The 25,115-nt window shown below is 39.8% G+C and overlaps 1 protein-coding gene across 15 annotated transcripts in view; it reads left to right on the forward strand.

Annotated features, from left to right (window-relative positions):
* Window positions 1–25,115, forward strand: part of Reps2 (RALBP1 associated Eps domain containing 2) — a 272,844-nt gene that overhangs the window by 129,557 nt on the left and 118,172 nt on the right. For 4 of the 15 annotated variants that reach the window (XM_039100469.2, XM_039100474.2, NM_001427498.1 and 1 more), the window contains exons 6-11: window positions 1,773–1,911; window positions 5,007–5,070; window positions 7,722–7,864; window positions 16,177–16,271; window positions 22,691–22,763; window positions 24,134–24,187. In XM_039100469.2, the coding sequence (XP_038956397.1) occupies window positions 1,773–1,911; window positions 5,007–5,070; window positions 7,722–7,864; window positions 16,177–16,271; window positions 22,691–22,763; window positions 24,134–24,187 (568 nt within the window). The remainder of the gene's footprint in view (window positions 1–1,772; window positions 1,912–5,006; window positions 5,071–7,721; window positions 7,865–16,176; window positions 16,272–22,690; window positions 22,764–24,133; window positions 24,188–25,115) is intronic. The other 11 variants (XM_063280136.1, XM_039100472.2, XM_039100478.2 and 8 more) reach the window with 3 other exon arrangements.

The following is a 25,115-nucleotide window of genomic DNA, read 5'->3' on the forward strand; positions in this document are numbered from 1 at the left end:
TTGTATATTTAATCAATCATGTCTTGACAAAAGTTGTTCTTCCAAGAAAAGGGCTTCCTGTGCCAAAGCATCTCAGAGGCCAGCATGTTATGTACCTAATCACTGTTATTTCTATGTAGCCAGATGATAACAGATATGAGTCAGATCATTCATCTACACATCCACACATAGCTGCTGCTTACCTTTCTAATAGACTGTGTTGGGGCATGAAGTGACCCCAGTTATGGGTATACGTGTGGTAGCAATATAGAGAGGGCACTTTGGAGAGCACCCATGCTGGGTAAGTGCTTTACCTCAGTAGGAGGATCACCATCAAGCTGAGTGTTTGTAGACTTTTAAATAGAGGGATTGATCACCTTTTCTTGTCTCTTCCAGCTTCTCTCTGTTAGAATAGACCAAGACCTATTAAAAAGTGACTAATGCTACCCAGGCCGAAGTGATACGAATAGGAAAGAAAGTAGCTGCAAGATTGATAGTTTTTTTTCTCAAATTTCTCAATTTCTCAAATGTTCTCCAGCTAATGAGATAGGAGAAAGAACAACCATGGGCTAGCATGAACGAGGACTAGATTGGGAGGCTTCATTCCCAGGAGAGAAGGAATGCACTCCCAGGGAGCAGCAGTTAGTAGCAGGTGATGCAGCAGATTGACCTTTAGTGTGAAGCTTTCTGTGCAGTGATACCTGTCTTGTCTACGAGTTTCCTTTTGTCTTCTTTGTGGCTACCTCTTGGTTCCATGGACACGGCCCTTGGTCAACACACATGGTTTGAAGGTAGATGGGAAGGGTGGAGCAAAGCCCCAGATGTTTCTCTCAGAACTTCCATTTTGTGTCTTTCCGAAAGCCTAGGATAGCTTTTGTTTTCTCCTGCACTGGGTCTCTGCACTTCTGAGTTCTTCAGTCTTCAAATTTGGCATGCCTGCCCTCTAGCGGCAGGCTCGATGCAGCCCTTTGTTCCCCTGCTGTTGGCAATAGCACAAGAGTTCTCACCGCTCAGCTTTGTATTTAGTAAACACTCCCAACTCAGACATGTGAAGGACAGACTCACTGATACTGATTTAGGACACAGGAACTTGGGTTGGGCTTGGAAATTTTGACTCCTGAATTTATACAATGTAAATGCAACAGGAGAAAAAGAGTAACCCAGTTATGATAGCTCACACCAATAATTCCAGCACGTGGGAACATAAATCAGTTTTACAGTAAATCCAAACCTAACTTTGGCTACATAATGAGTTCTAGGCAAGCCTGGGCTATAGTGTGAGATCCAGTCTCAAAACAATCAAAGAAAGAAAAATGAAACCAAAAGATTATGCAGTTCTAGTGTTGCCGTATGTCCTGTGAAGAGCAGAAGAGAATCTGAGGCTAAGGAGATATACCTGATGTGGTGATCTCTTGAAGAAGACTCCTGCTATCAGCTTTGTCCCCCAACATGCCATCCATAGTCACGTGAAAAATTGTACCGTTGTCCACTTAGCTAATCTAAAAGGGTCAAATGTGATGAATCATTGAAGAGTGGTTGTCCTCAAACCTGTCATCATCCTTTACCTGTTCAGTAGTTCATGTTCATATTAACTTTGAAGATGGAAAAAACAACGAAGCTTGCTGTCTCCTTTATATTATACTTTATGTTTTGGTTAAATTCTTTTTATGAGGCAGTTATGTTTATTCCTTTGAGGGGAAATTAAGAAAAATATAAAATAGCATTTATTGGTGTTTAAGTCTCATGCCTCATCACATGGCAGGCAAGTTCTGTGAGCACTTTCTGTTTTAAAGTCCTTTTCAGTGGAGAGAGAACTGCAGGAGAACAACAGTAATTACCCAGATGAGCCCTGGAGGATAACAGAAGAACAGCGGGAGTACTATGTCAATCAGTTTCGGTCCCTCCAGCCAGATCCGAGTTCCTTCATTTCAGGTGAGAGAACATGGTGTCCTGGAACGTGGGGCTCATGTGAATAACTGGAGAACATCCTGAGAAATAGTCAATACAAAAGGAATGTTATAGCCTTCTTTGATCCTAATTTGTATTCCTCTAAGGTAGAGTTTCTTATCAAATTTAAGTCACGGTGGTAATGACCTTGGGAAAACTACACTGCTATTGCAGAAGGGTAAATGGGAATTTGGGGGAACTTAGTCCAGATCCTGAACCTTATCAGCTAAAGTACTTGGAACAGTAGATGACAGTGCCAAGGGACACCTTAACTTGCTTGCTTGCTTGCTAGAGTTCAAACGAAGACAAAGTGTAGCCTTCCTTCCGGCAGAGGACTTCATAGTTTTAATGCTCCCACAAGTTTAAGATCATGCTCATTTTCTTTGGCTTAAGTCTTTCTTTCATGGTTCTTGAAATTAAGATATGAAAGGAAGACTGGCCAGCATTTTCTTAGTGTCAGTTCTTGTAGATTATCTTCAGATATCTGCATTCCTGTTGTGCCCTCATGTAAAATTCAAGCTGAGAGGAATTGATTTAATTCCCACGTGCCTACATTTTACCAGGCTGAAGACTAAACAAAAAGTGAAATAGTAGAGTCTGGAAGAAAAAAATGCTAGAACTTTCTTCTTCTACTTCAAATGTAAAGAATAACAGTGTGGTTTTGGTCATTCTAAGCAGTCAAGCATGGATTAAGACTAATTTTCTCTGAAATAAGGTATATAATTGATATGTTCTTGTATGTGGAAAGGCAGACATTTTGGTGATCGGTGGCAAATGACCTTAAGGAAGATTGAATAGTATAGAAAAAACAAAGGACGTTTACCATCATGATTTAGAATAGACAAACAGAAATCCAGATTACATAAATTGACTGCTGGATAACCTTACGTCTTGCTCATCTGAGTCTTTTCACAATATATGCAGATATTTAGCCAAATATGGATAAGTCATTGGTGGAGGTGTTTTAAATTTTTCTTTCAATCTTCTTATTTTTGTGAATTTCAAGTGTAATACAACTTGACTTACAACTATAACAAATCCCCATGGACAAGTGCTGGCAATTTTATCTATATTCCCTCTCAGCAAGGATGATCTTAAGATACGATTGCCAGACCATTTGATTTGAAAAATATTTCAGGATATATCTTTGGGTTTCTTAGACAAACATAACCAGAACTCAATGATACAGGTGAGAAAAAGAATCAGATTCTTTAACACAATAAAGTCTTCATTGTTCAAAATTTTCTGATTGTCTCTTAAATTATTTTAAAATGTTTAGTTTGATTACAGTGATGAAATTCATGAATGGCAATTTGTTGGTATCTTTTAAAATAAATACCTTAGTTGGGATATAATTCAAATACCATGAAACTTACCATCAGAACTGTGCAGTTCAGTGGTTTTAGTTCATTTACAGAGAAGATTCATAACCTAATTGAGAACCTTTCCATCACACCCTCTGTAACCCACCTACTTAGTAGCAGTGACTCCTTACTCTTGTCTTCTCCACCTTGCAGACCCAGGTCACTTCGGTACATTCTTTGGATTTGTGTGTTCTGGGCTTTACATCCAAATAGTCTCTTTTTCTTGTGGCTTGGTTCTGGTGCTGGAGTGAAAGTACATGAGGACTTCTCACTTGGTGCATTCAAAGGAGAGAGGGCTCAGGCTTTCTTCTCTGCTTCTTCTTTAGTTGGTGACATCGGGGACACAGCTGAACTTGATAGCTGTCAGCTTCCCAATGTCTTCCACCTAACTTTTTTGCGACTCTATGGTATAACAGTCTCTGCTGTGAAAGCCAGCATTAGCTAATTAGTTGGGTCTACTGTGCTTTGAAGAGAATGGATCCAGAAGAAGACAGACTGATAGGAAAAGAGAATGTCTTTATATCTTGGTTGCTATAAGATAGCTGTGTAAATGGGCCAACAAGTTTTGTCTGTCAAGCGTTTCACAAGGTGGTCAGTTTCATTGGTAGTCAAGAGTCTTGTGTTGGCATTGGTGATAGAATACATTTAGGGAGAAGGCTTGTTGCGTTATTGATACTTTGCTTTTGGTTCTTAATAATTTATCAAAAGAAAGTTAAGTGTTGCTTTAGGATCCATTATAACCCCTTTTAAATTTTATTTTGAAGATAGTGTTTTACTGTGTAACCCCTGCTGGTCTGGAACTTGCTGTGTAGGCCAGGCTACCTTCAAACTCACAGACTGCCTTCCTCTGTCTACCGAGTGCTGGAATTAGAGGTGTGCAGGCCATACTTGGCCTGAGTTTTCTGTTTATGTAGTGTTGGGGCATAGATCCCACCATAGTCAAGTATCTACCACCAACTAAATTCCCTCCTAGTCTTATTGTTTTAAAGCCAACTAGAAAACTTATAATTGCTCCGGGAGACTTTTGACTTATTGTAGAACAAAACTTGTGGCTTTAATGCTCTCTTGTGTTAGAAACGAAGTGTTTGAATTTTGAAACTGTTGGGAACATGAAAGCATGAGAAATCTCAGTGAAGGCTAACATTTCAAGTGCAGGTTGGACAATGAGATGATCACTCAAATTCAACTGACATAGGTAAATTAACATTAAAAAGAGTCCTGGCTGAATAATAATAATTGATAAGCAAAGAGGGAAAAACAGTGTCATTAACCCTACCTCTTTGCTCGTCATTTGCCATGGATCTACATTATTTTTCCATTCTCTAAGTATAAAACTCAACATATTTCTATTTACTTAAGTAATTTTGAAGGTTTTCTTAGGTGTTTTTAGTGAAAATGTGCAGTTTTGATAACATACAGCAGTTTATCTGATTTGTATTTGTCATGAACATTTTGTCACTCCGTCTTCTTTTTTTTTTACATTATTCTATATTCCTTTTATTTATATTTTTCTCATTTTTGCAACAAGAAGGATCAGTCTTTGGCCCTCAGACACACTAGGCAGCCACATGCTGTTTTTATGAAAGTCCTTGTAATTGTTTTGCTTGAGGAATAAACTAAAGAGCTTGCTAAAGGAAAACATGGTGATTTGCTTGCACATAAAAGCTGCTTCAGACAAGTTAAGTAACCGCTGACTTAAATCATGGCTCTTGACAGGGTCTGTGGCCAAGAACTTCTTCACCAAATCAAAGCTCTCTATCGCAGAACTCTCTTATATCTGGTGAGTATGTTTACTGCCAAGTGATATCATATAGTTATCTTTTGGCTGTTTTGAAATTTAATTTTTTAGGATGTGATTTTTGTTTGCTTTGAGATGGCGTTTTACTCTGTAGTCTAGAATGCCCTGTAACTCACTATGTAGCTCAGGCTTGACTCCGACTGCAGCAAGTGCCATGCCTCAGTCTCTCAAGTAAGGTTTTGTTTTTGACTTTCTTTTTGGTGGTGCTAAGGTTTGAATCCAGGCCCTCATATACACCAGGTAAGTGTTCCACTCTGAGCCCCACACCCAGCCCTGAAAAGGTGATTTTCTGGATGATTTTAAAAACAGATTGAGAGTGAATGGAGCTCAGGTTTTTGTTGTCATAAAGATTAAATTATCATAGGAAAAACTACAATGAGCAGTATCAGATGTGCATAGCGAACCCTAAGTGTTAGCTACTAGTTTAGAAGTCATTTCCGCAGGCTAGAGAGAGATGGTCGCTCTTCTAGAGGGGCTGATTTTGGTTCCTAGCACCCACATGGCACTCCTGATTGCATATAATTCCAGCCCTGGGGGATTTAACACACTTTCTGGTCTCCCAGGGCACATATTCACACGGCGCACACACAGAGATACACATATATGTACATGTAAGAAAAGGAATTTCCTACTTTTATTCTTTCCCATCCTGATTTTAGTCTAGGAGTTGTGCATATGTGAGACATTCTGTCATACATTTTAGTTTCATATTTTTAACTTAGCGTAAGGCAAGGAGCCAGAGGACTTTGAAAAGCCATCTTTCATAATATTTTGTAAGGTAGGGTGAACAGAAGGTCCAAGAACATTCTGGAACAAAGTTCAATTTGTCTATTCTAGATACCGGTGACTTTGTAAATTTGGCAGGTGTTTCACAGCTGGGCCCTAATTCAGCCTGTACAGCTGCAGTGTCGGCTCTGCCTTGCTGCTGCGGCCTGCCACAGTGGTAGCTCTGTGAGAGCTGGGCCGCAATGGTCCAGATGGTTCTCTTTGCATGTCTGAAAATGTTCAGCATCATAAACTCCTGCCTTTGTGGATCATGCTGTTATAAATATATATTAAAACACTGGAATATTTATGTAAAGAGTTTTTCACGAGGCATTACAAAATTATGATAGAATTTAGAATCACATACCATGTATTGTGGATCTTATTGAAAAACTATTCCTGTTATATCCTGTGTGCCAGTGTAGCTGGGATTTTGAACTGGATTTATGTTTTTCTAGCCATATAGTCTGGCATTTTTTCTTTTTTGCAACAAGTCTTAATGTTAGATTTTTAACGGTAGGAAAAAAATGACCATTTTGAAAAGAATAGAGTCTGTTTTGGCAGAACTCCCAGTGTTAACATTACCCTGTGAGGCTTCCCGTCATTTTGTAGAGACAAATGCACGAAGGCTAAATGGCATACTCTCCATCCGGCATCTGAGGCATCTGACGCGGTTCCCAGATGCCTCACCCCGGGGAGCAGCTGTTTCTGGGCTGCTGCATTCTGAATGAGAGCAACAGTCTCCTGGGGAATAGGAGGATGCAAATGGTCCAAAGCAAAGTTACAGACCTTCCCTTAGAGATTTTCCCCAATAGCAACATCTTTTTAGGATAGTTTTACACGAGACATTTCTACACGTGCCTAATACAAGTGTGCTTGTGTGTGTCCAGCACAGAGATGTTGGTGCTCATGAGAGCTTAGGTCTTTTAGCAAATAGGTTTCTTTTGTGTTTGATGACTAGGTTTGTGTCTTCTAGTGAAAGGTGGTTACTGAAACAGACAGGCCTTTTTAAGACTCCCTGTCTTCATGTTTCTCTTTTCCAGCACCAGCCCTTTTCTAGTTGCTACTTTTATATTAAAATATGATGTAACCAGTGTTTCTTGAACCTATTTGTATTCCTATATACTCTCTCTTCTTTTCTCTCTTCCCCTCTCCCCTTCTGTCTCCTCCCTCTTTCTCCCCCTTTTGCCCATCCCATCTCTGTGTCCATGTTTTAAAACAGGGCCCCATGTACCTCAGACTGGCTTTGAAATTACTATGTAGCTAAGGCTAGTCTTGAACTCCTGATCCTCCTGCCTTTGCTTCCTAAGTGTTGGGCTTACAGATATATGCCACTATGGCCAGCTTTCTAAGAAAATATTCCCATGCAGAGACAAACTTGCTACCAAAATGCACTCTGCTTGACAACATTTTCCCTTACAACGGGAAAAAAATGAAGTACCTATGTCCATGGTCTGAATGACCTCCTTAGTGGCTGGTCTGCCCTTCCTTGGCTCCTTTCCAGCATCGAGCCCAGCATCTTCACACTGTGCAGCCTGCGCTTATTGACCAACTGTCAGGTAACTGCAAAACCCAAGCCTCAACTTTGTTTTTCTCACCAGAATTTCCTATGCCTTGTCTCATTGATGAAAAAAAAATCAGACCTATCAGAGAACGGAAGAATTTCCATTTTCATTTACAAAGTGCCACTGACAGTATTGCCACAATCAGCTTGCCTTTTCCTCTCAGTGGCCTGTGGGATTTCACATGGGTTTGCCTAGGGAACTTGGAGGTTATCACAGGCCACGGGCAGGAATCTGGGAACTGTGTGTTCATGCTTGAGGCTGATACTTCATGACAGGCAACTCATGACATCTTTCATCTTCTAGGGAACTCAGTGATGCTGACTGTGATGGAGCCCTGACCTTGCCCGAGTTTTGTGCTGCATTTCATCTAATTGTAGCCCGGAAGAACGGCTACCCACTGCCAGAGGGCCTGCCTCCAACCCTGCAGCCAGAGTACTTGCAAGCAGGTAAGGCCTCAACATACATCATAAACCTTAGCTATATTAGCAAATGTCTAATAACAAACTCTTATTTCTTAAAATGATGTCTGTATATCAGGGAGTCAACATCTGAAGATTATTTCTTCAACTTGTATCAGACTTCCACATGTTAGAGTACGAGTTACAGGGGCTGATCTAAGGAAGTATAAAGCATCCGTTCTTCTACTTCTGGGTGCATTACAACCAATGTCACTGTTTTGTTTATGATAGTCATGGATGGCAAGTACTGAACCCACTGTTGATAGAAAATAAATCTTATAGAACGAACGCTAAGCTTGGTGTCTTGAGACATATCTAGTATCTCTAATTGGTCTTCAGTAGGGTAGTTCTAAGCTATGTTTTTTTCCTTTAACGAATAAGGTGATAGGAGTTATATCAGATGCCATATTACTTAGAATCATAGAACTAATAATCCTTTTCCCCAAATTAGAAGACAGACTTGTAAGGCTATGTCACAACCTTTGTTTGGAGGACTATGCATAAACCCTTTTTAATACTTCCGTGTCTGGGTGACTGGGTGGATTCCAGGAGAAAATGTCTGTTACATAGTATATTAGAATGTCTTTACTATGTGAAAGGCACTGTGCTTTCTCTGTGGTCTGGGAAGAGGGGCAGCAGGTATGCTGAGAGGTGCTGAGAAGGGGGTCGGAACACTTAAGGAATAGAAACTTCAGGCTGTGGTGGTTTGGGTGCATAGAAAGGCAAGGATGAGGCTGAAGGGAAAAGCAGGAAAGATCGTAAGCAATGGCATTGGCCCAGGGTGGGGAGATGACAAAATTAGGTTTCTTGTCTGCAGTGATTCTGTGGGTTGACTACTCAGATTGGGGGGGGGGTGACAGTGCACACAGAGAGGTAGGAGATAGGGTGGAGATAGTTAGCAGCTGCTTGTTGCCATTTGTAATCTTTGAAGTGTTAGCTTCCTGCACAAGACTGCCTTCTATTTGCCCCCAAATGGTAGTGGTACTCCAGCCAGCACCTCAGCACTCAGGAAGACCAGGAAGGGTTAAAAACACATTGCATTTAGTTTTTAAAAGCATTTCATTAAGATTTGACTTCCTAAGAGTGTATCTTGACATTTGATTTATAGCTTCTATTTATTATCTACCACAGTCTGTTTTTTTTTTTTATTAACTTGAGTATTTCTTATATACATTTCGAGTGTTATTCCCTTTCCCGGTATCCGGGCAAACATCCCCCTCCCCCTTCCCCTTCCTTATGGGTGTTCCCCTCCCAACCCTCCCCCCATTGCCGCCCTTCCCCCATAGACTAGTTCACTGGGGGTTCAGTCTTAGCAGGACCCAGGGCTTCCCCTTCCACTGGTGCTCTTACTAGGATATTCCTTGCTACCTATGAGGTCAGAGTCCAGGGTCAGTCCATGTATAGTCTTTAGGTAGTGGCTTAGTCCCTGGAAGCTCTGGTTGCTTGACATTGTTGTACTTTTGGGGTCTCGAGCCCCTTCAAGCTCTTCCAGTTCTTTCTCTGATTCCTTCAATAGAGGACCTATTCTCAGTTCAGTGGTTTGCTGCTGGCATTCGCCTCTGTATTTGCTGTATTCTGGCTGTGTCTCTCAGGAGCGATCTACATCCGGCTCCTGTCGGTCTGCACTTCTTTGCTTCATCCATCTTGTCTAATTGGGTGGCTGTATATGTATGGGCCACATGTGGGGCAGGCTCTGAATGGGTGTTCCTTCAGTCTCTGTTTTAATCTTTGCCTCTCCCTTCCCTGCCAAGGGTATTCTTTTTCCTCATTTAAAGAAGGAGTGAAGCATTCACATTTTGATCATCCGTCTTGAGTTTCGTTTGTTCTAGGGATCTAGGGTAATTCAAGCATTTGGGCTAATAGCCACTTATCAATGAGTGCATACCATGTATGTCTTTCTGTGATTGGGTTAGCTCACTTAGGATGATATTTTCCAGTTCCAACCATTTGCCTACGAATTTCATAAACTCGTTGTTTTTGATAGCTGAGTAATATTCCATTGTGTAGATGTACCACATTTTCTGTATCCATTCCTCTGTTGAAGGGCATCTGGGTTCTTTCCATTTTCTGGCTATTATAAATAAGGCTGCGATGAACATAGTGGAGCACGTGTCTCTTTTATATATTGAGGCATCTTTTGGGTATATGCCCAAGAGAGGTATAGCTGGCTCCTCAGGCAGTTCAATGTCCAATTTTCTGAGGAACCTCCAGACTGATTTCCAGAATGGTTTTACCAGTCTGCAATCCCACCAACAATGGAGGAGTGTTCCTCTTTCTCCACATCCTCGCCAGCATCTGCTGTCACCTGAGTTTTTGATCTTAGCCATTCTCACTGGTGTGAGGTGAAATCTCAGGGTTGTTTTGATTTGCATTTCCCTTATGACTAAAGATGTTGAACATTTCTTTAGGTGTTTCTCAGCCATTCGGCATTCCTCAGCTGTGAATTCTTTGTTTAGCTCTGAACCCCATTTTTTAATAGGGTTATTTGTTTCCCTGCGGTCTATCTTCTTGAGTTCTTTGTATATTTTGGATATAAGGCCTCTATCTGTTGTAGGATTGGTAAAGATCTTTTCCCAATCTGTTGGTTGCCGTTTTGTCCTAACCACAGTGTCCTTTGCCTTACAGAAGCTTTGCAGTTTTATGAGATCCCATTTGTCGATTCTTGATCTTAGAGCATAAGCCATTGGTGTTTTGTTCAGGAAATTTTTTCCAGTGCCCATGTGTTCCAGATGCTTCCCTAGTTTTTCTTCTATTAGTTTGAGTGTGTCTGGTTTGATGTGGAGGTCCTTGATCCACTTGGACTTAAGCTTTGTACAGGGTGATAAGGATGGATCGATCTGCATTCTTCTACATGTTGCCCTCCAGTTGAACCAGCACCATTTGCTGAAAATGCTATCTTTTTTCCATTGGATGGTTTTGGCTCCTTTGTCAAAAATCAAGTGACCATAGGTGTGTGGGTTCATTTCTGGGTCTTCAATTCTATTCCATTGGTCTATCTGTCTGTCTCTGTACCAATACCATGCAGTTTTTATCACTATTGCTCTGTAATACTGCTTGAGTTCAGGGATAGTGATTCCCCCTGAAGTCCTTTTATTGTTGAGGATAGCTTTAGCTATCCTGGGTCTTTTGTTATTCCAGATGAATTTGCAAATTGTTCTGTCTAACTCTTTGAAGAATTGGATTGGTATTTTGATGGGGATTGCATTGAATCTGTAGATTGCTTTTGGTAAAATGGCCATTTTTACCATATTAATCCTGCCAATCCATGAGCATGGGAGATCTTTCCATCTTCTGAGGTCTTCTTCAATTTCTTTCCTCAGTGTCTTGAAGTTCTTATTGTACAGATCTTTTACTTGCTTGGTTAAAGTCACACCGAGGTACTTTATATTATTTGGGTCTATTATGAAGGGTGTCGTTTCCCTAATTTCTTTCTCGGCTTGTTTCTCTTTTGTATAGAGGAAGGCAACTGATTTATTTGAGTTAATTTTATACCCAGCCACTTTGCTGAAGTTGTTTATCAGCTTTAGTAGTTCTCTGGTGGAACTTTTGGGATCACTTAAATATACTATCATGTCATCTGCAAATAGTGATATTTTGACCTCTTCTTTTCCGATCTGTATCCCTTTGATCTCCTTTTGTTGTCTGATTGCTCTGGCTAGAACTTCAAGAACTATATTGAATAAGTAGGGAGAGAGTGGGCAGCCTTGTCTAGTCCCTGATTTTAGTGGGATTGCTTCAAGTTTCTCTCCATTTAGTTTAATGTTAGCAACTGGTTTGCTGTATATGGCTTTTACTATGTTTAGGTATGGGCCTTGAATTCCTATTCTTTCCAGGACTTTTATCATGAAGGGGTGTTGAATTTTGTCAAATGCTTTCTCAGCATCTAATGAAATGATCATCTGGTTCTGTTCTTTCAGTTTGTTTATATAATGGATCACGTTGATGGTGTTCCGTATATTAAACCATCCCTGCATGCCTGGGATGAAGCCTACTTGATCATGGTGGATGATTGTTTTGATGTGCTCTTGAATTCGGTTTGCCAGAATTTTATTGAGTATTTTTGCGTCGATATTCATAAGGGAAATTGGTCTGAAGTTCTCTTTCTTTGTTGTGTCTTTGTGTGGTTTAGGTATAAGAGTAATTGTGGCTTCGTGGAAGGAATTCGGTAGGGCTCCATCTGTTTCAATTTTGTGGAATAGTTTGGATAATATTGGTATGAGGTCTTCTATGAAGGTTTGATAGAATTCTGCACTAAACCCGTCTGGACCTGGGCTCTTTTTGGTTGGGAGACCTTTAATGACTGCTTCTATTTCCTTAGGAGTTATGGGGTTGTTTAACTGGTTTATCTGTCCCTGATTTAACTTCGATACCTGGTATCTGTCTAGGAAATTGTCCATTTCCTGAAGATTTTCAAATTTTGTTGAATATAGGTTTTTATAGTAAGATCTGATGATTTTTTGAATTTCCTCTGAATCTGTAGTTATGTCTCCCTTTTCATTTCTGATTTTGTTAATTTGGACGCACTCTCTGTGTCCTCTCGTTAGTCTGGCTAAGGGTTTATCTATCTTGTTGATTTTCTCAAAGAACCAACTTTTGGTTCTGTTGATTCTTTCTATGGTCCTTTTTGTTTCTACTTGGTTGATTTCAGCTCTGAGTTTGATTATTTCCTGCCTTCTACTCCTCCTGGGTGTATTTGCTTCTTTTTGTTCTAGAGCTTTTAGGTGTGCTGTCAAGCTGCTGACATATGCTCTTTCCTGTTTCTTTCTGCAGGCACTCAGCGCTATGAGTTTTCCTCTTAGCACAGCTTTCATTGTGTCCCATAAGTTTGAGTATGTTGTATCTTCATTTTCATTAAATTCTAAAAAGTTTTTAATTTCTTTCTTTATTTCTTCCTTGACCAGGTTATCATTGAGTAGAGCATTGTTCAATTTCCACGTATATGTGGGCATTCTTCCCTTATTGTTATTGAAGACCAGTTTTAGGCCGTGGTGGTCCGATAGCACGCATGGGATTATTTCTATCTTTCTGTACCTGTTGAGGCCCGTTTTTTGACCAATTATATGGTCAATTTTGGAGAAAGTACCATGAGGAGCTGAGAAGAAGGTATATCCTTTTGCTTTAGGATAGAATGTTCTATAAATATCCGTTAAGTCCATTTGGCTCATGACTTCTCTTAGTCTGTCGACATCACTGTTTAATTTCTGTTTCCATGATCTGTCCATTGATGAGAGTGGGGTGTTTAAATCTCCCACTATTATTGTGTGAGGTGCAATGTGTGTTTTGAGCTTTAGTAAGGTTTCTTTTACGTATGTAGGTGCCCTTGTATTTGGGGCATAGATATTTAGGATTGAGAGTTCATCTTGGTGGATTTTTCCTTTGATGAATATGAAGTGTCCTTCCTTATCTTTTTTGATGACTTTTAGTTGGAAATTGATTTTATTTGATATTAGAATGGCTACTCCAGCTTGCTTCTTCTGACCATTTGCTTGGAAAGTTGTTTTCCAGCCTTTCACTCTGAGGTAGTGTCTGTCTTTGTCTCTGAGGTGTGTTTCCTGTAGGCAGCAGAATGCAGGGTCCTCGTTGTGTATCCAGTTTGTTAATCTATGTCTTTTTATTGGGGAGTTGAGGCCATTGATATTGAGAGATATTAAGGAATAGTGATTATTGTTTCCCTTTATATTCATATTTGGATGTGAGGTTATGTTTGTGTGCTTTCATTCTCTTTGTTTTGTTGCCAAGACGATTAGTTTCTTGCTTCTTCTAGGGTATAGCTTGCCTCCTTATGTTGGGCTTTACCATTTATTATCCTTTGTAGTGCTGGATTTGTAGAAAGATATTGTGTAAATTTGGTTTTGTCATGGAATATCTTGGTTTCTCCATCAATGTTAATTGAGAGTTTTGCTGGATACAGTAACCTGGGCTGGCATTTGTGTTCTCTTAGGGTCTGTATGACATCAGTCCAGGATCTTCTGGCCTTCATAGTTTCTGGCGAGAAGTCTGGTGTGATTCTGATAGGTCTCCCTTTATATGTTACTTGACCTTTTTCCCTTACTGCTTTTAATATTCTTTCTTTATTTTGTGCGTTTGGTGTTTTGACAATTATGTGACGGGAGGTGTTTCTTTTCTGGTCCAATCTATTTGGAGTTCTGTAGGCTTCTTGTATGTCTATGGGTATGTCTTTTTTTAGGTTAGGGAAGTTTTCTTCTATGATTTTGTTGAAGATATTTACTGGTCCTTTGAGCTGGGAGTCTTCACTCTCTTCTATACCTATTATCCTTAGGTTTGATCTTCTCATTGAGTCCTGGATTTCCTGTATGTTTTGGACCAGTAGCTTTTTCCGCTTTACATTATCTTTGACAGTTGAGTCAATGATTTCTATGGAATCTTCTGCTCCTGAGATTCTCTCTTCCATCTCTTGTATTCTGTTGGTGAAGCTTGTATCTACAGCTCCTTGTCTCTTCTTTTGGTTTTCTATATCCAGGGTTGTTTCCATGTGTTCTTTCTTGATTGCTTCTATTACCATTTTTAATTCCTTCAACTGTTTGATTGTGTTTTCCTGGAATTCTTTCAGGGATTTTTGCGATTCCTCTCTGTAGGCTTTTACTTGTTTATTAATGTTTTCCTGTGCTTCCCTAAGTGTGTTCACGTCTTTCTTGAAGTCCTCCAGCATCATGATCAAATATGATTTTGAAACTAGATCTTGCTTTTCTGGTGTGTTTGGATATTCCATGTTTGTTTTAGTGGGAGAATTGGGCTCCGATGATGGCATGTAGTCTTGGTTTCTGTTGCTTGGGTTCCTGCGCTTGCCTTTCGCCATCAGATTATCTCTAGTGTTACTTTGTTCTGCTATTTCTGACAGTGGCTAGACTGTCCTATAAGCCTGTGTGTCAGGAGTGCTGTAGACCTGTTTTCCTCTCTTTCAGTCAGTTATGGGGACAGAGTGTTCTGCTTTCGGGCGTGTAGTTTTTCCTCTCTACAGTTCTTCAGCTGTTCCTGTGGGCCTGTGTCTTGAGTTCACCAGGCAGCTTTCTTGCAGCAGAAAATTTGGTCTTACCTGTGGTCCCGAGGCTCAAGTTCGCATGTGGGGTGCTGCCCAGGGGCTCTCTGCAGCGGCAGCAACCAGGAAGACCTGTGCCGCCCCTTCCGGGAGCTTCAGTGCACCAGGGTTCCAGATGGTCTTTGGCTTTTTCCTCTGGCGTCCGAGATGTGTGTGCAGGGAGCAGTCTCTTCTGGTTTCCCAGGCTTGTCTGCCTCTCTGAAGGTTTAGCTCTCCCTCCCACGGGATTTGGGTGCAGAGAACTGTTTATCCGGTCTGTTTCTTTCAGGTTCCGGCGGTGTCTCAGGCAGGTGTCCTGCCGCTCCTGGGCCCTCCCCCACGGGAGCCCAGAGGCCTTATACAGTTTCCTCTTGGGCCAGGGATGTGGGCAGGGGTGAGCAGTGTTGGTGGTCTCTTCCGCTCTGCAGCCTCAGGAGTGCCCACCTCCACAGTCTGTTTTTCCTCTTGGAATATTAGCAACTTTTTAAAAGTCATTGTGATTTTTCTTTCTTAATCACCTCATGGCAAAGTAGTAAAGGAGAATGCGCTCTTAAGAAGCAACCTGACTGCCAGGCAATTCACTCATCAAGTAGCATCCGTTCTCCTGTCCATTTCCTGAGCTTCCCAATAGCAACTACTTGTGCTGTTGTATGCTCTAGAGACTTATAATGCCATTTCTGTATTGTTAGACAGTAAGAATGTATGCTTTTATTTTTGTTATTCCTGCTAACCAAAGAGATAAATATTTCATAAAGTTATGTTTGGTATGTATTATTTTAGTATCTTGCTTATTTCTAGCAATACCTAAAAGGGGATATTTTTTAGTTACTCTTCATAGTATTTAAACATTATTATGGCTACTGCATTTAAAAATTGTGTTTAATATAATTAAGAATTAACATACCATGTTGCCAATATGGCAAATTATCACCACCGTGTAACATTCACTGCTAAGAGCAAGAATTTGTCAGCTGGACTTCTAGGTGTTTGGGTCTCTGCGGGCCACTTACTACTGGCTGTATGCCCTTGAGTGAATTGTTTGTCTTCCCTGTTTCTCAATTTCAGCATCTGTGAAATGGGAATCACAGTACTAGATTGTGTTTGTAAAGACCTTCAAATGCTGTCTCTTCACAACTAGTGATGTAAATTGTACATGTGAGTGAGTTGACTTTGTTGTTCCTTTCGACAGGCACAGAAACACTGCTAAGACATTCCACTACGGCTATACTAAATATTCTTATGTATTCTTTTTCTTCCCCGATAGCTTTCCCTAAATCCAAGTGGGAGTGCGTGATTTTTGATTCTTATTCTGAATCAATGCCAGCAAACCAACAGTCCTGTGACTTGAATCGGATGGAGGTAAAAAAAAAAAACACAAAAACTTTCCCATGTTAATCAGTATGTATGTAGAAGTAAACCATAGCTTATGTCTTCATGAACTCTGGAAAATGAGCAGTGATAGCAAAACATTTTTCTCACCCCCAATGAAAATCCTCTTTTCTTTAGCATCACTTGCCACACTCCACATCGCCCACCTCCGAGGATCACAAGTCAACCTTATCATATTGATTTATTCATTTAGGGGCTGGGTGCACAGGCTGTGGAATTAGCATGGGGGACAGAGGACAACTTGCCAGAGTCAGTCCTTTCCCTTCACAATGTAGGACCTGGGAGATTGAACTTGGGTCCTCAGATGTGGTAACAAGTGATTTCTGACCCACTAACCCATCTCCCTGGCTCCTACTAACCTTTCTGTTTCTGGTTTAGTCTATTCTAAGCATTTCATATAAATAGACAATGGTGGATGTGTGCTTTTGAGTATCTTTTTCACTTAGTATAATGCTTTGAAGATACTTTATTTTTAGTGCAGAATAGTTTTAATTGTATGGAAATGCTACATTTTGTTTATTTCTCCCTCCTTATAGTATATTTTGGCTATTATGAACCTGCGTGAGTAAGTTTTTTATATGAGCAAATATGATTGTTTCTCTTTGCAGTGTATTTACTAGTGGAATTGTTGGACTGTACCATAACTGTGTTAAACTTTTGAGGAACCACCAAACTGCAGGATTTCAATTTTCCAATCAGGAATGTCTAAGGGTTCCTGCTTCCTCATATCCCTGGTAGCCCTGGATCCTGCCATGTTCATTTTAATCGTTGCACTGGGATCTATGTGTATCTCATGATGGGTTCAGTTGGAAAATTACCAGTGATGTTGAACTTTTTTTCATGCACTTGCTAGCTATTTGTGTATTTTTGTTGGTGAAATAGCTATTAAAGTCTTGTGTCCATTTTTATTTGCTTTTTTGTTTCTTTTTGATGTTTTAAGCAAGTGCTTTACCACTGAGCTGTATCTTCAGTTAGGTTTTTCAGTGACATTTTGGATTTATTTTGTCTGACTTGTTTTATTCCTAGACCATTTTCTTCTGTAACACAGTCCAGAAGGGAGAAGACAGTAAAAGAAATGCACCATTAAGATATATTTTCTGGCCATCTTTGTATTGCCAACTGCTTGCTATGTGAAGATTAGAGGATCATAAGTTCAAGGCCATTCTGGGCTATGGACTGATTTTAAGGCTAGCCTGGGAAACTGAATGAAACCCTGCCTCAAAAGAGAAACAGAAAAGTACAATGGGATATAGTTTACTGGTATAGCCAGTTGCCTAGAATGCTATGAGACTCTAGGTTCAATCCCCAGTACTATAAAAAAGACTTGGGGGGTTGGGGATTTAGCTCAGTGGTAGAGCGCTTGCCTAGGAAGCGCAAGGCCCTGGGTTCGGTCCCCAGCTCCGAAAAAAAGAACCAAAAAAAAAAAAAAAGACTTGGATAATTTATTGGAGATAATAGACTATGAATAGGAAATTATCTCTGGGGCTATCATTGTACTGTGGAGAATCACCTCTTAGGATAGGAATGTATGCCATATCAAACTGATTAAAGGATGTGTTAGCCACCCTTTCAGAAGAAACAGCTAAAATGTACAGAAAAATGATACCTTTATAAATCAACTGTGAGAGGGCCTTGTGAGTTTCCTCTTTCCATATTGGAATGTCAGCTGGTATTACCATTGGCTTAACCCTAGATAAAGAGTTACAGGAAATGAATGCCTGCTAAGAGAAGGAGGATCAGCCTTCTCTAGGGATAAGGTCCCTGATAGGTTACGCAGTCTCAAGTGGTCATCCCTAAAACATATCCATATAAGCAACACTAATTGCACTTAGCAGGCAGTGTCATATACCCATCCATATATATGTTCATAAAATAATTATGAAAGAAGTAGAGGCCATGGATTTGAAAGGGAGTGGGGAGGACATAGGAGGATTTGAAGGAGAGCATGTGAGAAACATGATATAAAGACAGCACTTACCCATGAAATTCTCAAAATCTAAATTAAAAATGAAGGGAAATGGGGTTGGGGATTTAGCTCAGTGGTAGAGCGCTTGCCTAGGAAGCGCAAGGCCCTGGGTTCGGTCCCCAGCTCCGAAAAAAAGAACCAAAAAAAAAATGAAGGGAAATATTGGAACTTCATGTACACAACTTAAAAGTAAAGCATGGTTCTTTTAAGAAATGCATCTAAAGTTTCTTCCAGCATCCTAGAATTTAAACAGTATCGATGAATATATAATTCAGTTTCTATTTGGTTTAAATGGACTTTGGGATAGCCTGAGAAATGTTATAATTTTTGTTATTCTTTACAGAGAAATATTTTCCAGTTTATACATAACACAGTGGATGTTGGAGCTGTCTGTCTAGTGGTTTCTCTGTAATGATACATAGACTATTTTTACTTTAAAGTGAGCTAATATATACTACATTATGCTACAACCATGACATTAACACTTGAAGAATCACCTAGATGAGGCTTGTTAGACCCCTCCTTCCCACCTAGTAGTGCTATGACATTTTATTTGTGAACCATTTAAAGCTAGAAGCATGGCTTTGAGTTCTGAGTAGTAAATGAAAATTAACCACTGGACCAAAGACTTCTATGCTTTTAATCACCATCCTTACATTTTTACATTGATCTCTAAGTTTCAGATCTATTTAAAATGTATGCAGTACCAAAGTGCATTTGGTGACAAGTCAACCTGTCACTCTTTTCTGTCTATCTAGATATTGTCCATTTTTAGATACCTTTGCAGACCTTGCACATAAAGATGACACAAATATGAATATATTTAACCACAGCAGAGGCCTTAGAGCACATACTTTTCAGCATAGTTGAGGTCTAGTATATTAATCTAGTAAGATCAATATAATTGCACATGTTTTTGATATTTTGATACATGGATAGATACATACACATATTGTGAAACCATTACACAGTCAAGCCAAGTAGTTACTCAGACACCTTATGCAATGGCTTTGTTTCAGTGGAGATTTAAGATCTGCTCTCTGAGCAGCTTTTAAATACACTATATATTACTAATACTACAATTAGAGTACATATTGGAAAAGCTTCGTATAGTTACTAGACTTGAAACTATTTGAAAATAATTCATATGTGATCAATTTGAGTATTCAATTAATATACTGAGAACTTTTCTTTTTGCATTAATTAATTCACTTTGCATCCCTATCACTGCTCCCTCCTCTCTTTCCTGTTCCATCTTTTCAGGCCCCTCCCCCACAACCTCCCCTCCTTCTCCTAAAAAAAGGAGAAATACTTTATGGTTACCAACCCATCCTGTTCTTATCTATGAGTTAGGGGACTTTTTTTGAGTCTCACTATGTAGCCCTGGCTGTCATAAAACTCACTATGCAGACCAGTCTGGCCTCAAACTCATAGAGATCTGTCTGCTCTTCCACAGGATGTGGGCTCAACTCCCAGCACCCACATGGCAGCTCACAGCTGTTTGTGACTCCAGCTCCAGGGAATGTGATGCCCTCACACAGACGTACATTCAATCAAACACCAATGTACATGAAAATAAAAATAAAATTTTTTACTTAATTTTATTTTATTTTTGATAGAAAATTTTTTGTGTTTACTTAGAATTATTATATTTTATAGGATATTTTAAATTTACATTTCAAATGTTATTCCCTTTCCTGGTTTCCCAGACGTAAGCCTCCTATCCCATCCCCCTCCCTTTCTGCTATAAGGGTGTTCTCCTCCCCAACCACACCCCCCTTCCCACCCTCCTGACATTCCCTTACACTGGGGGATTCAGCCTTGGCAGGATCAAGTGCTTCTCCTTCCACTGGTGCCCAACAAGGCCATCCTCTGCCACATTTGCAGCTGGAGCCATGGGTCTGTCCATGTATAGTCTTTGGGTAGTGGTTTAGTCCCTGGGAGCCCTGGTTGGTTGGCATTGTTGTTCTTATAGGGTTGCAAGCCCCTTCAGCTCTCTCAGGCCTTTCTCTAACTCCTCCCACTGGGACCCCATTCTCAGTTCGCCTCTGTATTTGATATGCTCTGGCTGTGTCTCTCAGGAGACAGTTATATTGGGCTCCTGTCAGCCTGCACTTCTTAGCTTCATCAATCTTATCTAGTTTTTGGTAGCTGTGTATATATATATATATATATATATATATATATATATATATATATATATATATATATGAGCTGTATACCCATGTGGGGCAGGCTCTGAATGACCATACCTTTAGTTTCTGCTCCAAACTTTGCCTCCATATCCCCCCATGAATATTTTTGTTTCCCCTTTTAAGGAGTGAAGCATCCACACTTTGATCGTCCTTCTTCTTGAGCTTCCTGTGGTCTGTGGATTGTATCTTGGGTAATCTGAGCTTTTGGGCTAATATCCACTTATCAGTGAGTGTATACCATGTGTGTTTTTCTGTGATTGGGTTACCTCACTCAGGATGATATTTTCCAGTTCCAACCATTTGTCTATGAATTTCATGAAGTCATTGTTTTTGGTAGCTGAGTAATATTCCATTGTATAGATGTACACACATTTTCTGTATCCATTCCTCTGTTGAAGGGCATCTGGGTTCTTTCCAGCTTCTGGTTATTATAAATAAGGCTGCCATGAACATAGTGGCGCATGTGTCTTTGTTGTAATGTTAGAACATCATTTGGGTATATGCCCAGGATATAGCTGGGTCCTCAGGTAGTGCAATGTCCAATTTTCTGAGGAACCTCCAGACTGATTTCCAGAATGGTTGTACCAGTATGCAATCCCACCAACAATGGAGGAGTGTTCCTCTTTCTCCACACCCTTGCCAGCATCTGCTGTCATTGAGTTTTTGATCTTAGCCATTCTGACTGGTGTGGGGTGGAATCTCAGGGTTGTTTTGATTTGTATTTCCCTGATGACTAAGGATGTTGAACATTTCTTTAGGTACTTCTCAGCCATCTGATATTCCTCAGCTGAGAATTCACTGTTTAGCTCTGTACCCCATTTTTTTTAAAAAAAAATAACAAGTTTAGTTTTTATTTTGTCCATGGCATTTTTCCCATCTTTATTAACTTGAGTATTTCTTATTTACATTTCATTGTTATTCCCCTTCCCGGTTTCTGGGCCAACATCCCCTAACCCCTCCCCCTCCTCTTCTTTATGGGCCTTCCCCTCCCTATCCTCTCCCCATTACCACCCTCCCCCCAACAATCATGTTCATTGGGGGTTCAGTCTTGGCAGGACCAAGGGCTTCCCCTTCCACTGGTGCCCTTACTAGGCTATTCATTGATACCTATGAGGTTGGAGCCCAGGGTCAGTCCATGTATAGTCTTTGGGTAGTGGCTTAGTCCCTAGAAGCTCTGGTCAGTTGGCATTGTTGTTCATATGGGGTCTTGAGCTTTTAATAGGGTTATTTGTCTCTCTGGAGTCCAACTTCTTGAGTTCTTTGTATATATTGGATATTAGCCCTCTATCAGATGTAGGATTGGTAAAGATCTTTTACCAATCTGTTAGTTGCTATTTTGTCCTAATGACAGTTTCCTTTGCCTTACAAAAGCTTTGCAGTTTTATGAGATCCCATTTGTCCATTCTTGATCTTAGAGCATAAACCATTGGTATTTTGTTCAGGAAATTTTCCTCAGTGCCCATGTGATCAAGACTCTTCCCCACTTTTTCTTCTGTTAGTTTGAGTGTATCTGGTTTGATGTGGAGGTCCTTGATCCACTTGGACTTAAGCTTTGTACAGGGTGATAAGCATGGATCAATCTGCATTCTTCTACATGCTGAACCAGCACCATTTGCTGAAAATGCTATCTTTTTTCCATTGGATGGTTTTAGCTCCTTTGTCAAAGATCAAGTGACCATAGGTGTGTGGGTTTATTTCTGGGTCTTCAATTCTATTAAAATAAATATTTTTAAAAAGGGGGGCAGTGCCACTGTACCCAGCTTTAGAGGAAATTGTTGATCTGCTTATCAATAAACAGTGAGGAGGCTGGACATCCACTACATTACAGATCCTGGCAAGTACTCACACTGTAGACAGAATTATCAGAGTCTTTCCCTGTTTGTGAAAAAAGGCCTAAAGCCAGGTTGGTTATTGCCTGACTGGACAAATGTAAAAAAAAAAATCTCTGGTTGACTCTTAGTCAAGATTCAAATTCAATGTAACATTCACTAATAAGCGTTGATTTCAATCTCTGTTTCTCAAATCTATTTCCTTCCTCTATATATGTAAATACTTTAGTGCAAATTTATGTATATGTCATTAGGGAACCAAATTAATAAAGGAGATTAAATGTCAGAACTTACTGAAGACATATTTTGACATGAACTATAACTTTTAAAACATTTATTCATGTGTGATTATCGTTTAATTTTTATTTCAACTCATATATTTAATTTTCTTTTTCCAAGAAGACATCTGTTAAAGACATGGCTGACTTTCCTGTCTCTACCCAAGATGTGACTACTGGTGATGACAAACAAGGTAGGAAAGGATTAGTTTTATTCTTATAAGAATGCCTTCCTCCATTTCCTCCTTTATTTCTTCTAGATAATATGAGGACATTGTGCAATATGCATACTCATTTGGATATATTGTGTAGTTTAAGTTGTCATAAACCTATAATTCACAGTGTATCACTAAGACCTTTTGTGTCTGAATAGACTTACTTCATTGGTCGTTGTTTATCTGAGGGTATTTTGATATTATACTGGATTATTTTGATATTATATTGGATTCTGGCCCCATAGGAAATGAAAAGAATTGAGAGATTAATAGCTAGTGTTGGCATAAATGATTTGGAAAACAAAGGGCACTAATATACATTTGTATACAGGTCTAATCCATAAAGAAGTTCTTTTAGACAGACTGTTAATCTTAAAGCTTTATCTGTTTCTCATTAGTCTTATGGGGGTGAAGGTGCGATGTGGAGCCCAGTTTCAATTTGCTTATTTTACTGGGTAGCTGAGAAGGCAGTCAGCATAGTGTCCAGTGTTAGAGATACCTTCAGGCACAAAGGACCCTGTGCTTTGTATGATCCTTCTATGACTTATGAGGTTCCCTCCTCATATACCGTTTTAAGAACAGGCCTCACAAAGCTAGGCCTTTAAAATCACTCAACATTTTGAAATAAGTAGCTGAGCTCAGGCAGGCAGTATGAATGATCTACTTTCACAAAAAGCAAAGAAGAACTGGGACAGGAACCAAGAGTTTGTCTTAAGCCAGTGTTCCATCTGTTACATCAATTCACCACTCACAAGTGGGAGAAGCCTATCCGAAGTGAAGCCATTTCAGGTTTTACCATTGAGCCCTGCCATTAATTCAGCCTCATAGAGACATTAAACATGAAAAAGAAGTTTTTCATTAAGTTCTGATGGTTCTATACTTTTAATTTAAATGTTTGTTTAGGAGATTCAAGTGGAACTAGACATTGTCTACAGCTGATCACTCTCGTAACTTAGGAGTCTTTGCCTCAACTACAAAACTCTTAAACAAAATTAAAACGTGGCTTTAAACCGCAACCTTTCTCTTGTCATTGACTCCTAAGAAGGAAAAGGAGAGAAATTTTAGATCTGTTTTGGTAATTCCCCTCCTAACCACTAGTGGCTCTCTCTCTAGAAAGCTGAAATTAGGCCTTCCTTCTGCCTGTGGGGAAGCTGCTTTCATGCTCTATGAGGGTTTCATTGTTCTAGAAATGCTATAGCAGCTCTAGAGGTTTGGAAGACCTTTTAAAAACTGATGATAGGGATTGTTTTAATGTAATGTATCTCAGAAATAAAATTTCACAAGGCCTTTGTTTTCTTTCTTTTCCTTTCTCTTTCTTCTTCCTTAAACATGAAACAAAATACTACTAGCTTTGAAAAGTACTGTTAATGAATCCTTACCAAAGGACGTATCTGAGGATACAGGTAGGATGAAACCATTTTAATGTATTCTCTATCCAATAATCTAATTGTAAAAACCTCAGCTGTTTGGTGACCTGAAGATTGCTATGTCTGTGACAGTGTGTCTGTTTGTCTCTAAATTTTTGGCTTGTGGTTTGTAAACCAAGAAGCTTTAGGTTTTCTCCCATCTCCCTCTCTTTACACAGAGGATGACTTTGAATTTAGATTTCGGTTTGAATTTAGAAGTATCAAATTGGGGCAGCGATTCAGATAAATGCCTGTGCTTTTTGTGTAAGGTAAGGAACTCATAAGGTGGATTAACTAGAGGCCCAGAGTTGGTATTTTCATTGCCAAAGTGTCAATTTCAAATATCTTTACAATCCTTCCCTACCAGGAAGGTTCTGCTTAGTCATGGAGAAAGGAAGTCCAAAGAAAGGAAGCTATGAAGTCAGTTTCTTGGAGAAAACGTGTCTAGAAAATTTAGAGAATTTCTGGGCCTGTGTTTTCACCTCTTTAAAACCTATTTATTTATTTAATTTTGTGTGTGTATATGTGTACGCCTGAGCATATATATGTGCCTTATATATGTGCAGTGTCTATGGATATCACTAAGGATGTTGGATCCCTGGAACTGGAATTATAGATGGTTGTGAGCTGCGATGTGGGTGCTGGGATCTAAACCAGGCCCCCTGCAAAAATAGTAATCATTCTTCAGTGCTGAGCTATCTCTCTAGCCCCCTTTACCTCTCTCTTAAGGGAGCCATTATCTGTAGCAAGGTGAACCCTCTTAAAAATCAAGTGGTTCCAGAAAGCATTTTTATTTAGATATTTGGTCATGAGGATTAGAAGAGGCTTCTCCTTTCTTCTTTATTATTTTTGCTCTTGCACATTTAGAATGTAAAGAATGCTTCTTACACTGGCGAGCTACCATCCTGAGCTTGGTTGTTTAAAG

The sequence above is a fragment of the Rattus norvegicus genome, chromosome X (genome assembly GCF_036323735.1).
Source record: "Rattus norvegicus strain BN/NHsdMcwi chromosome X, GRCr8, whole genome shotgun sequence".
Taxonomy (NCBI): domain Eukaryota; kingdom Metazoa; phylum Chordata; class Mammalia; order Rodentia; family Muridae; genus Rattus; species Rattus norvegicus.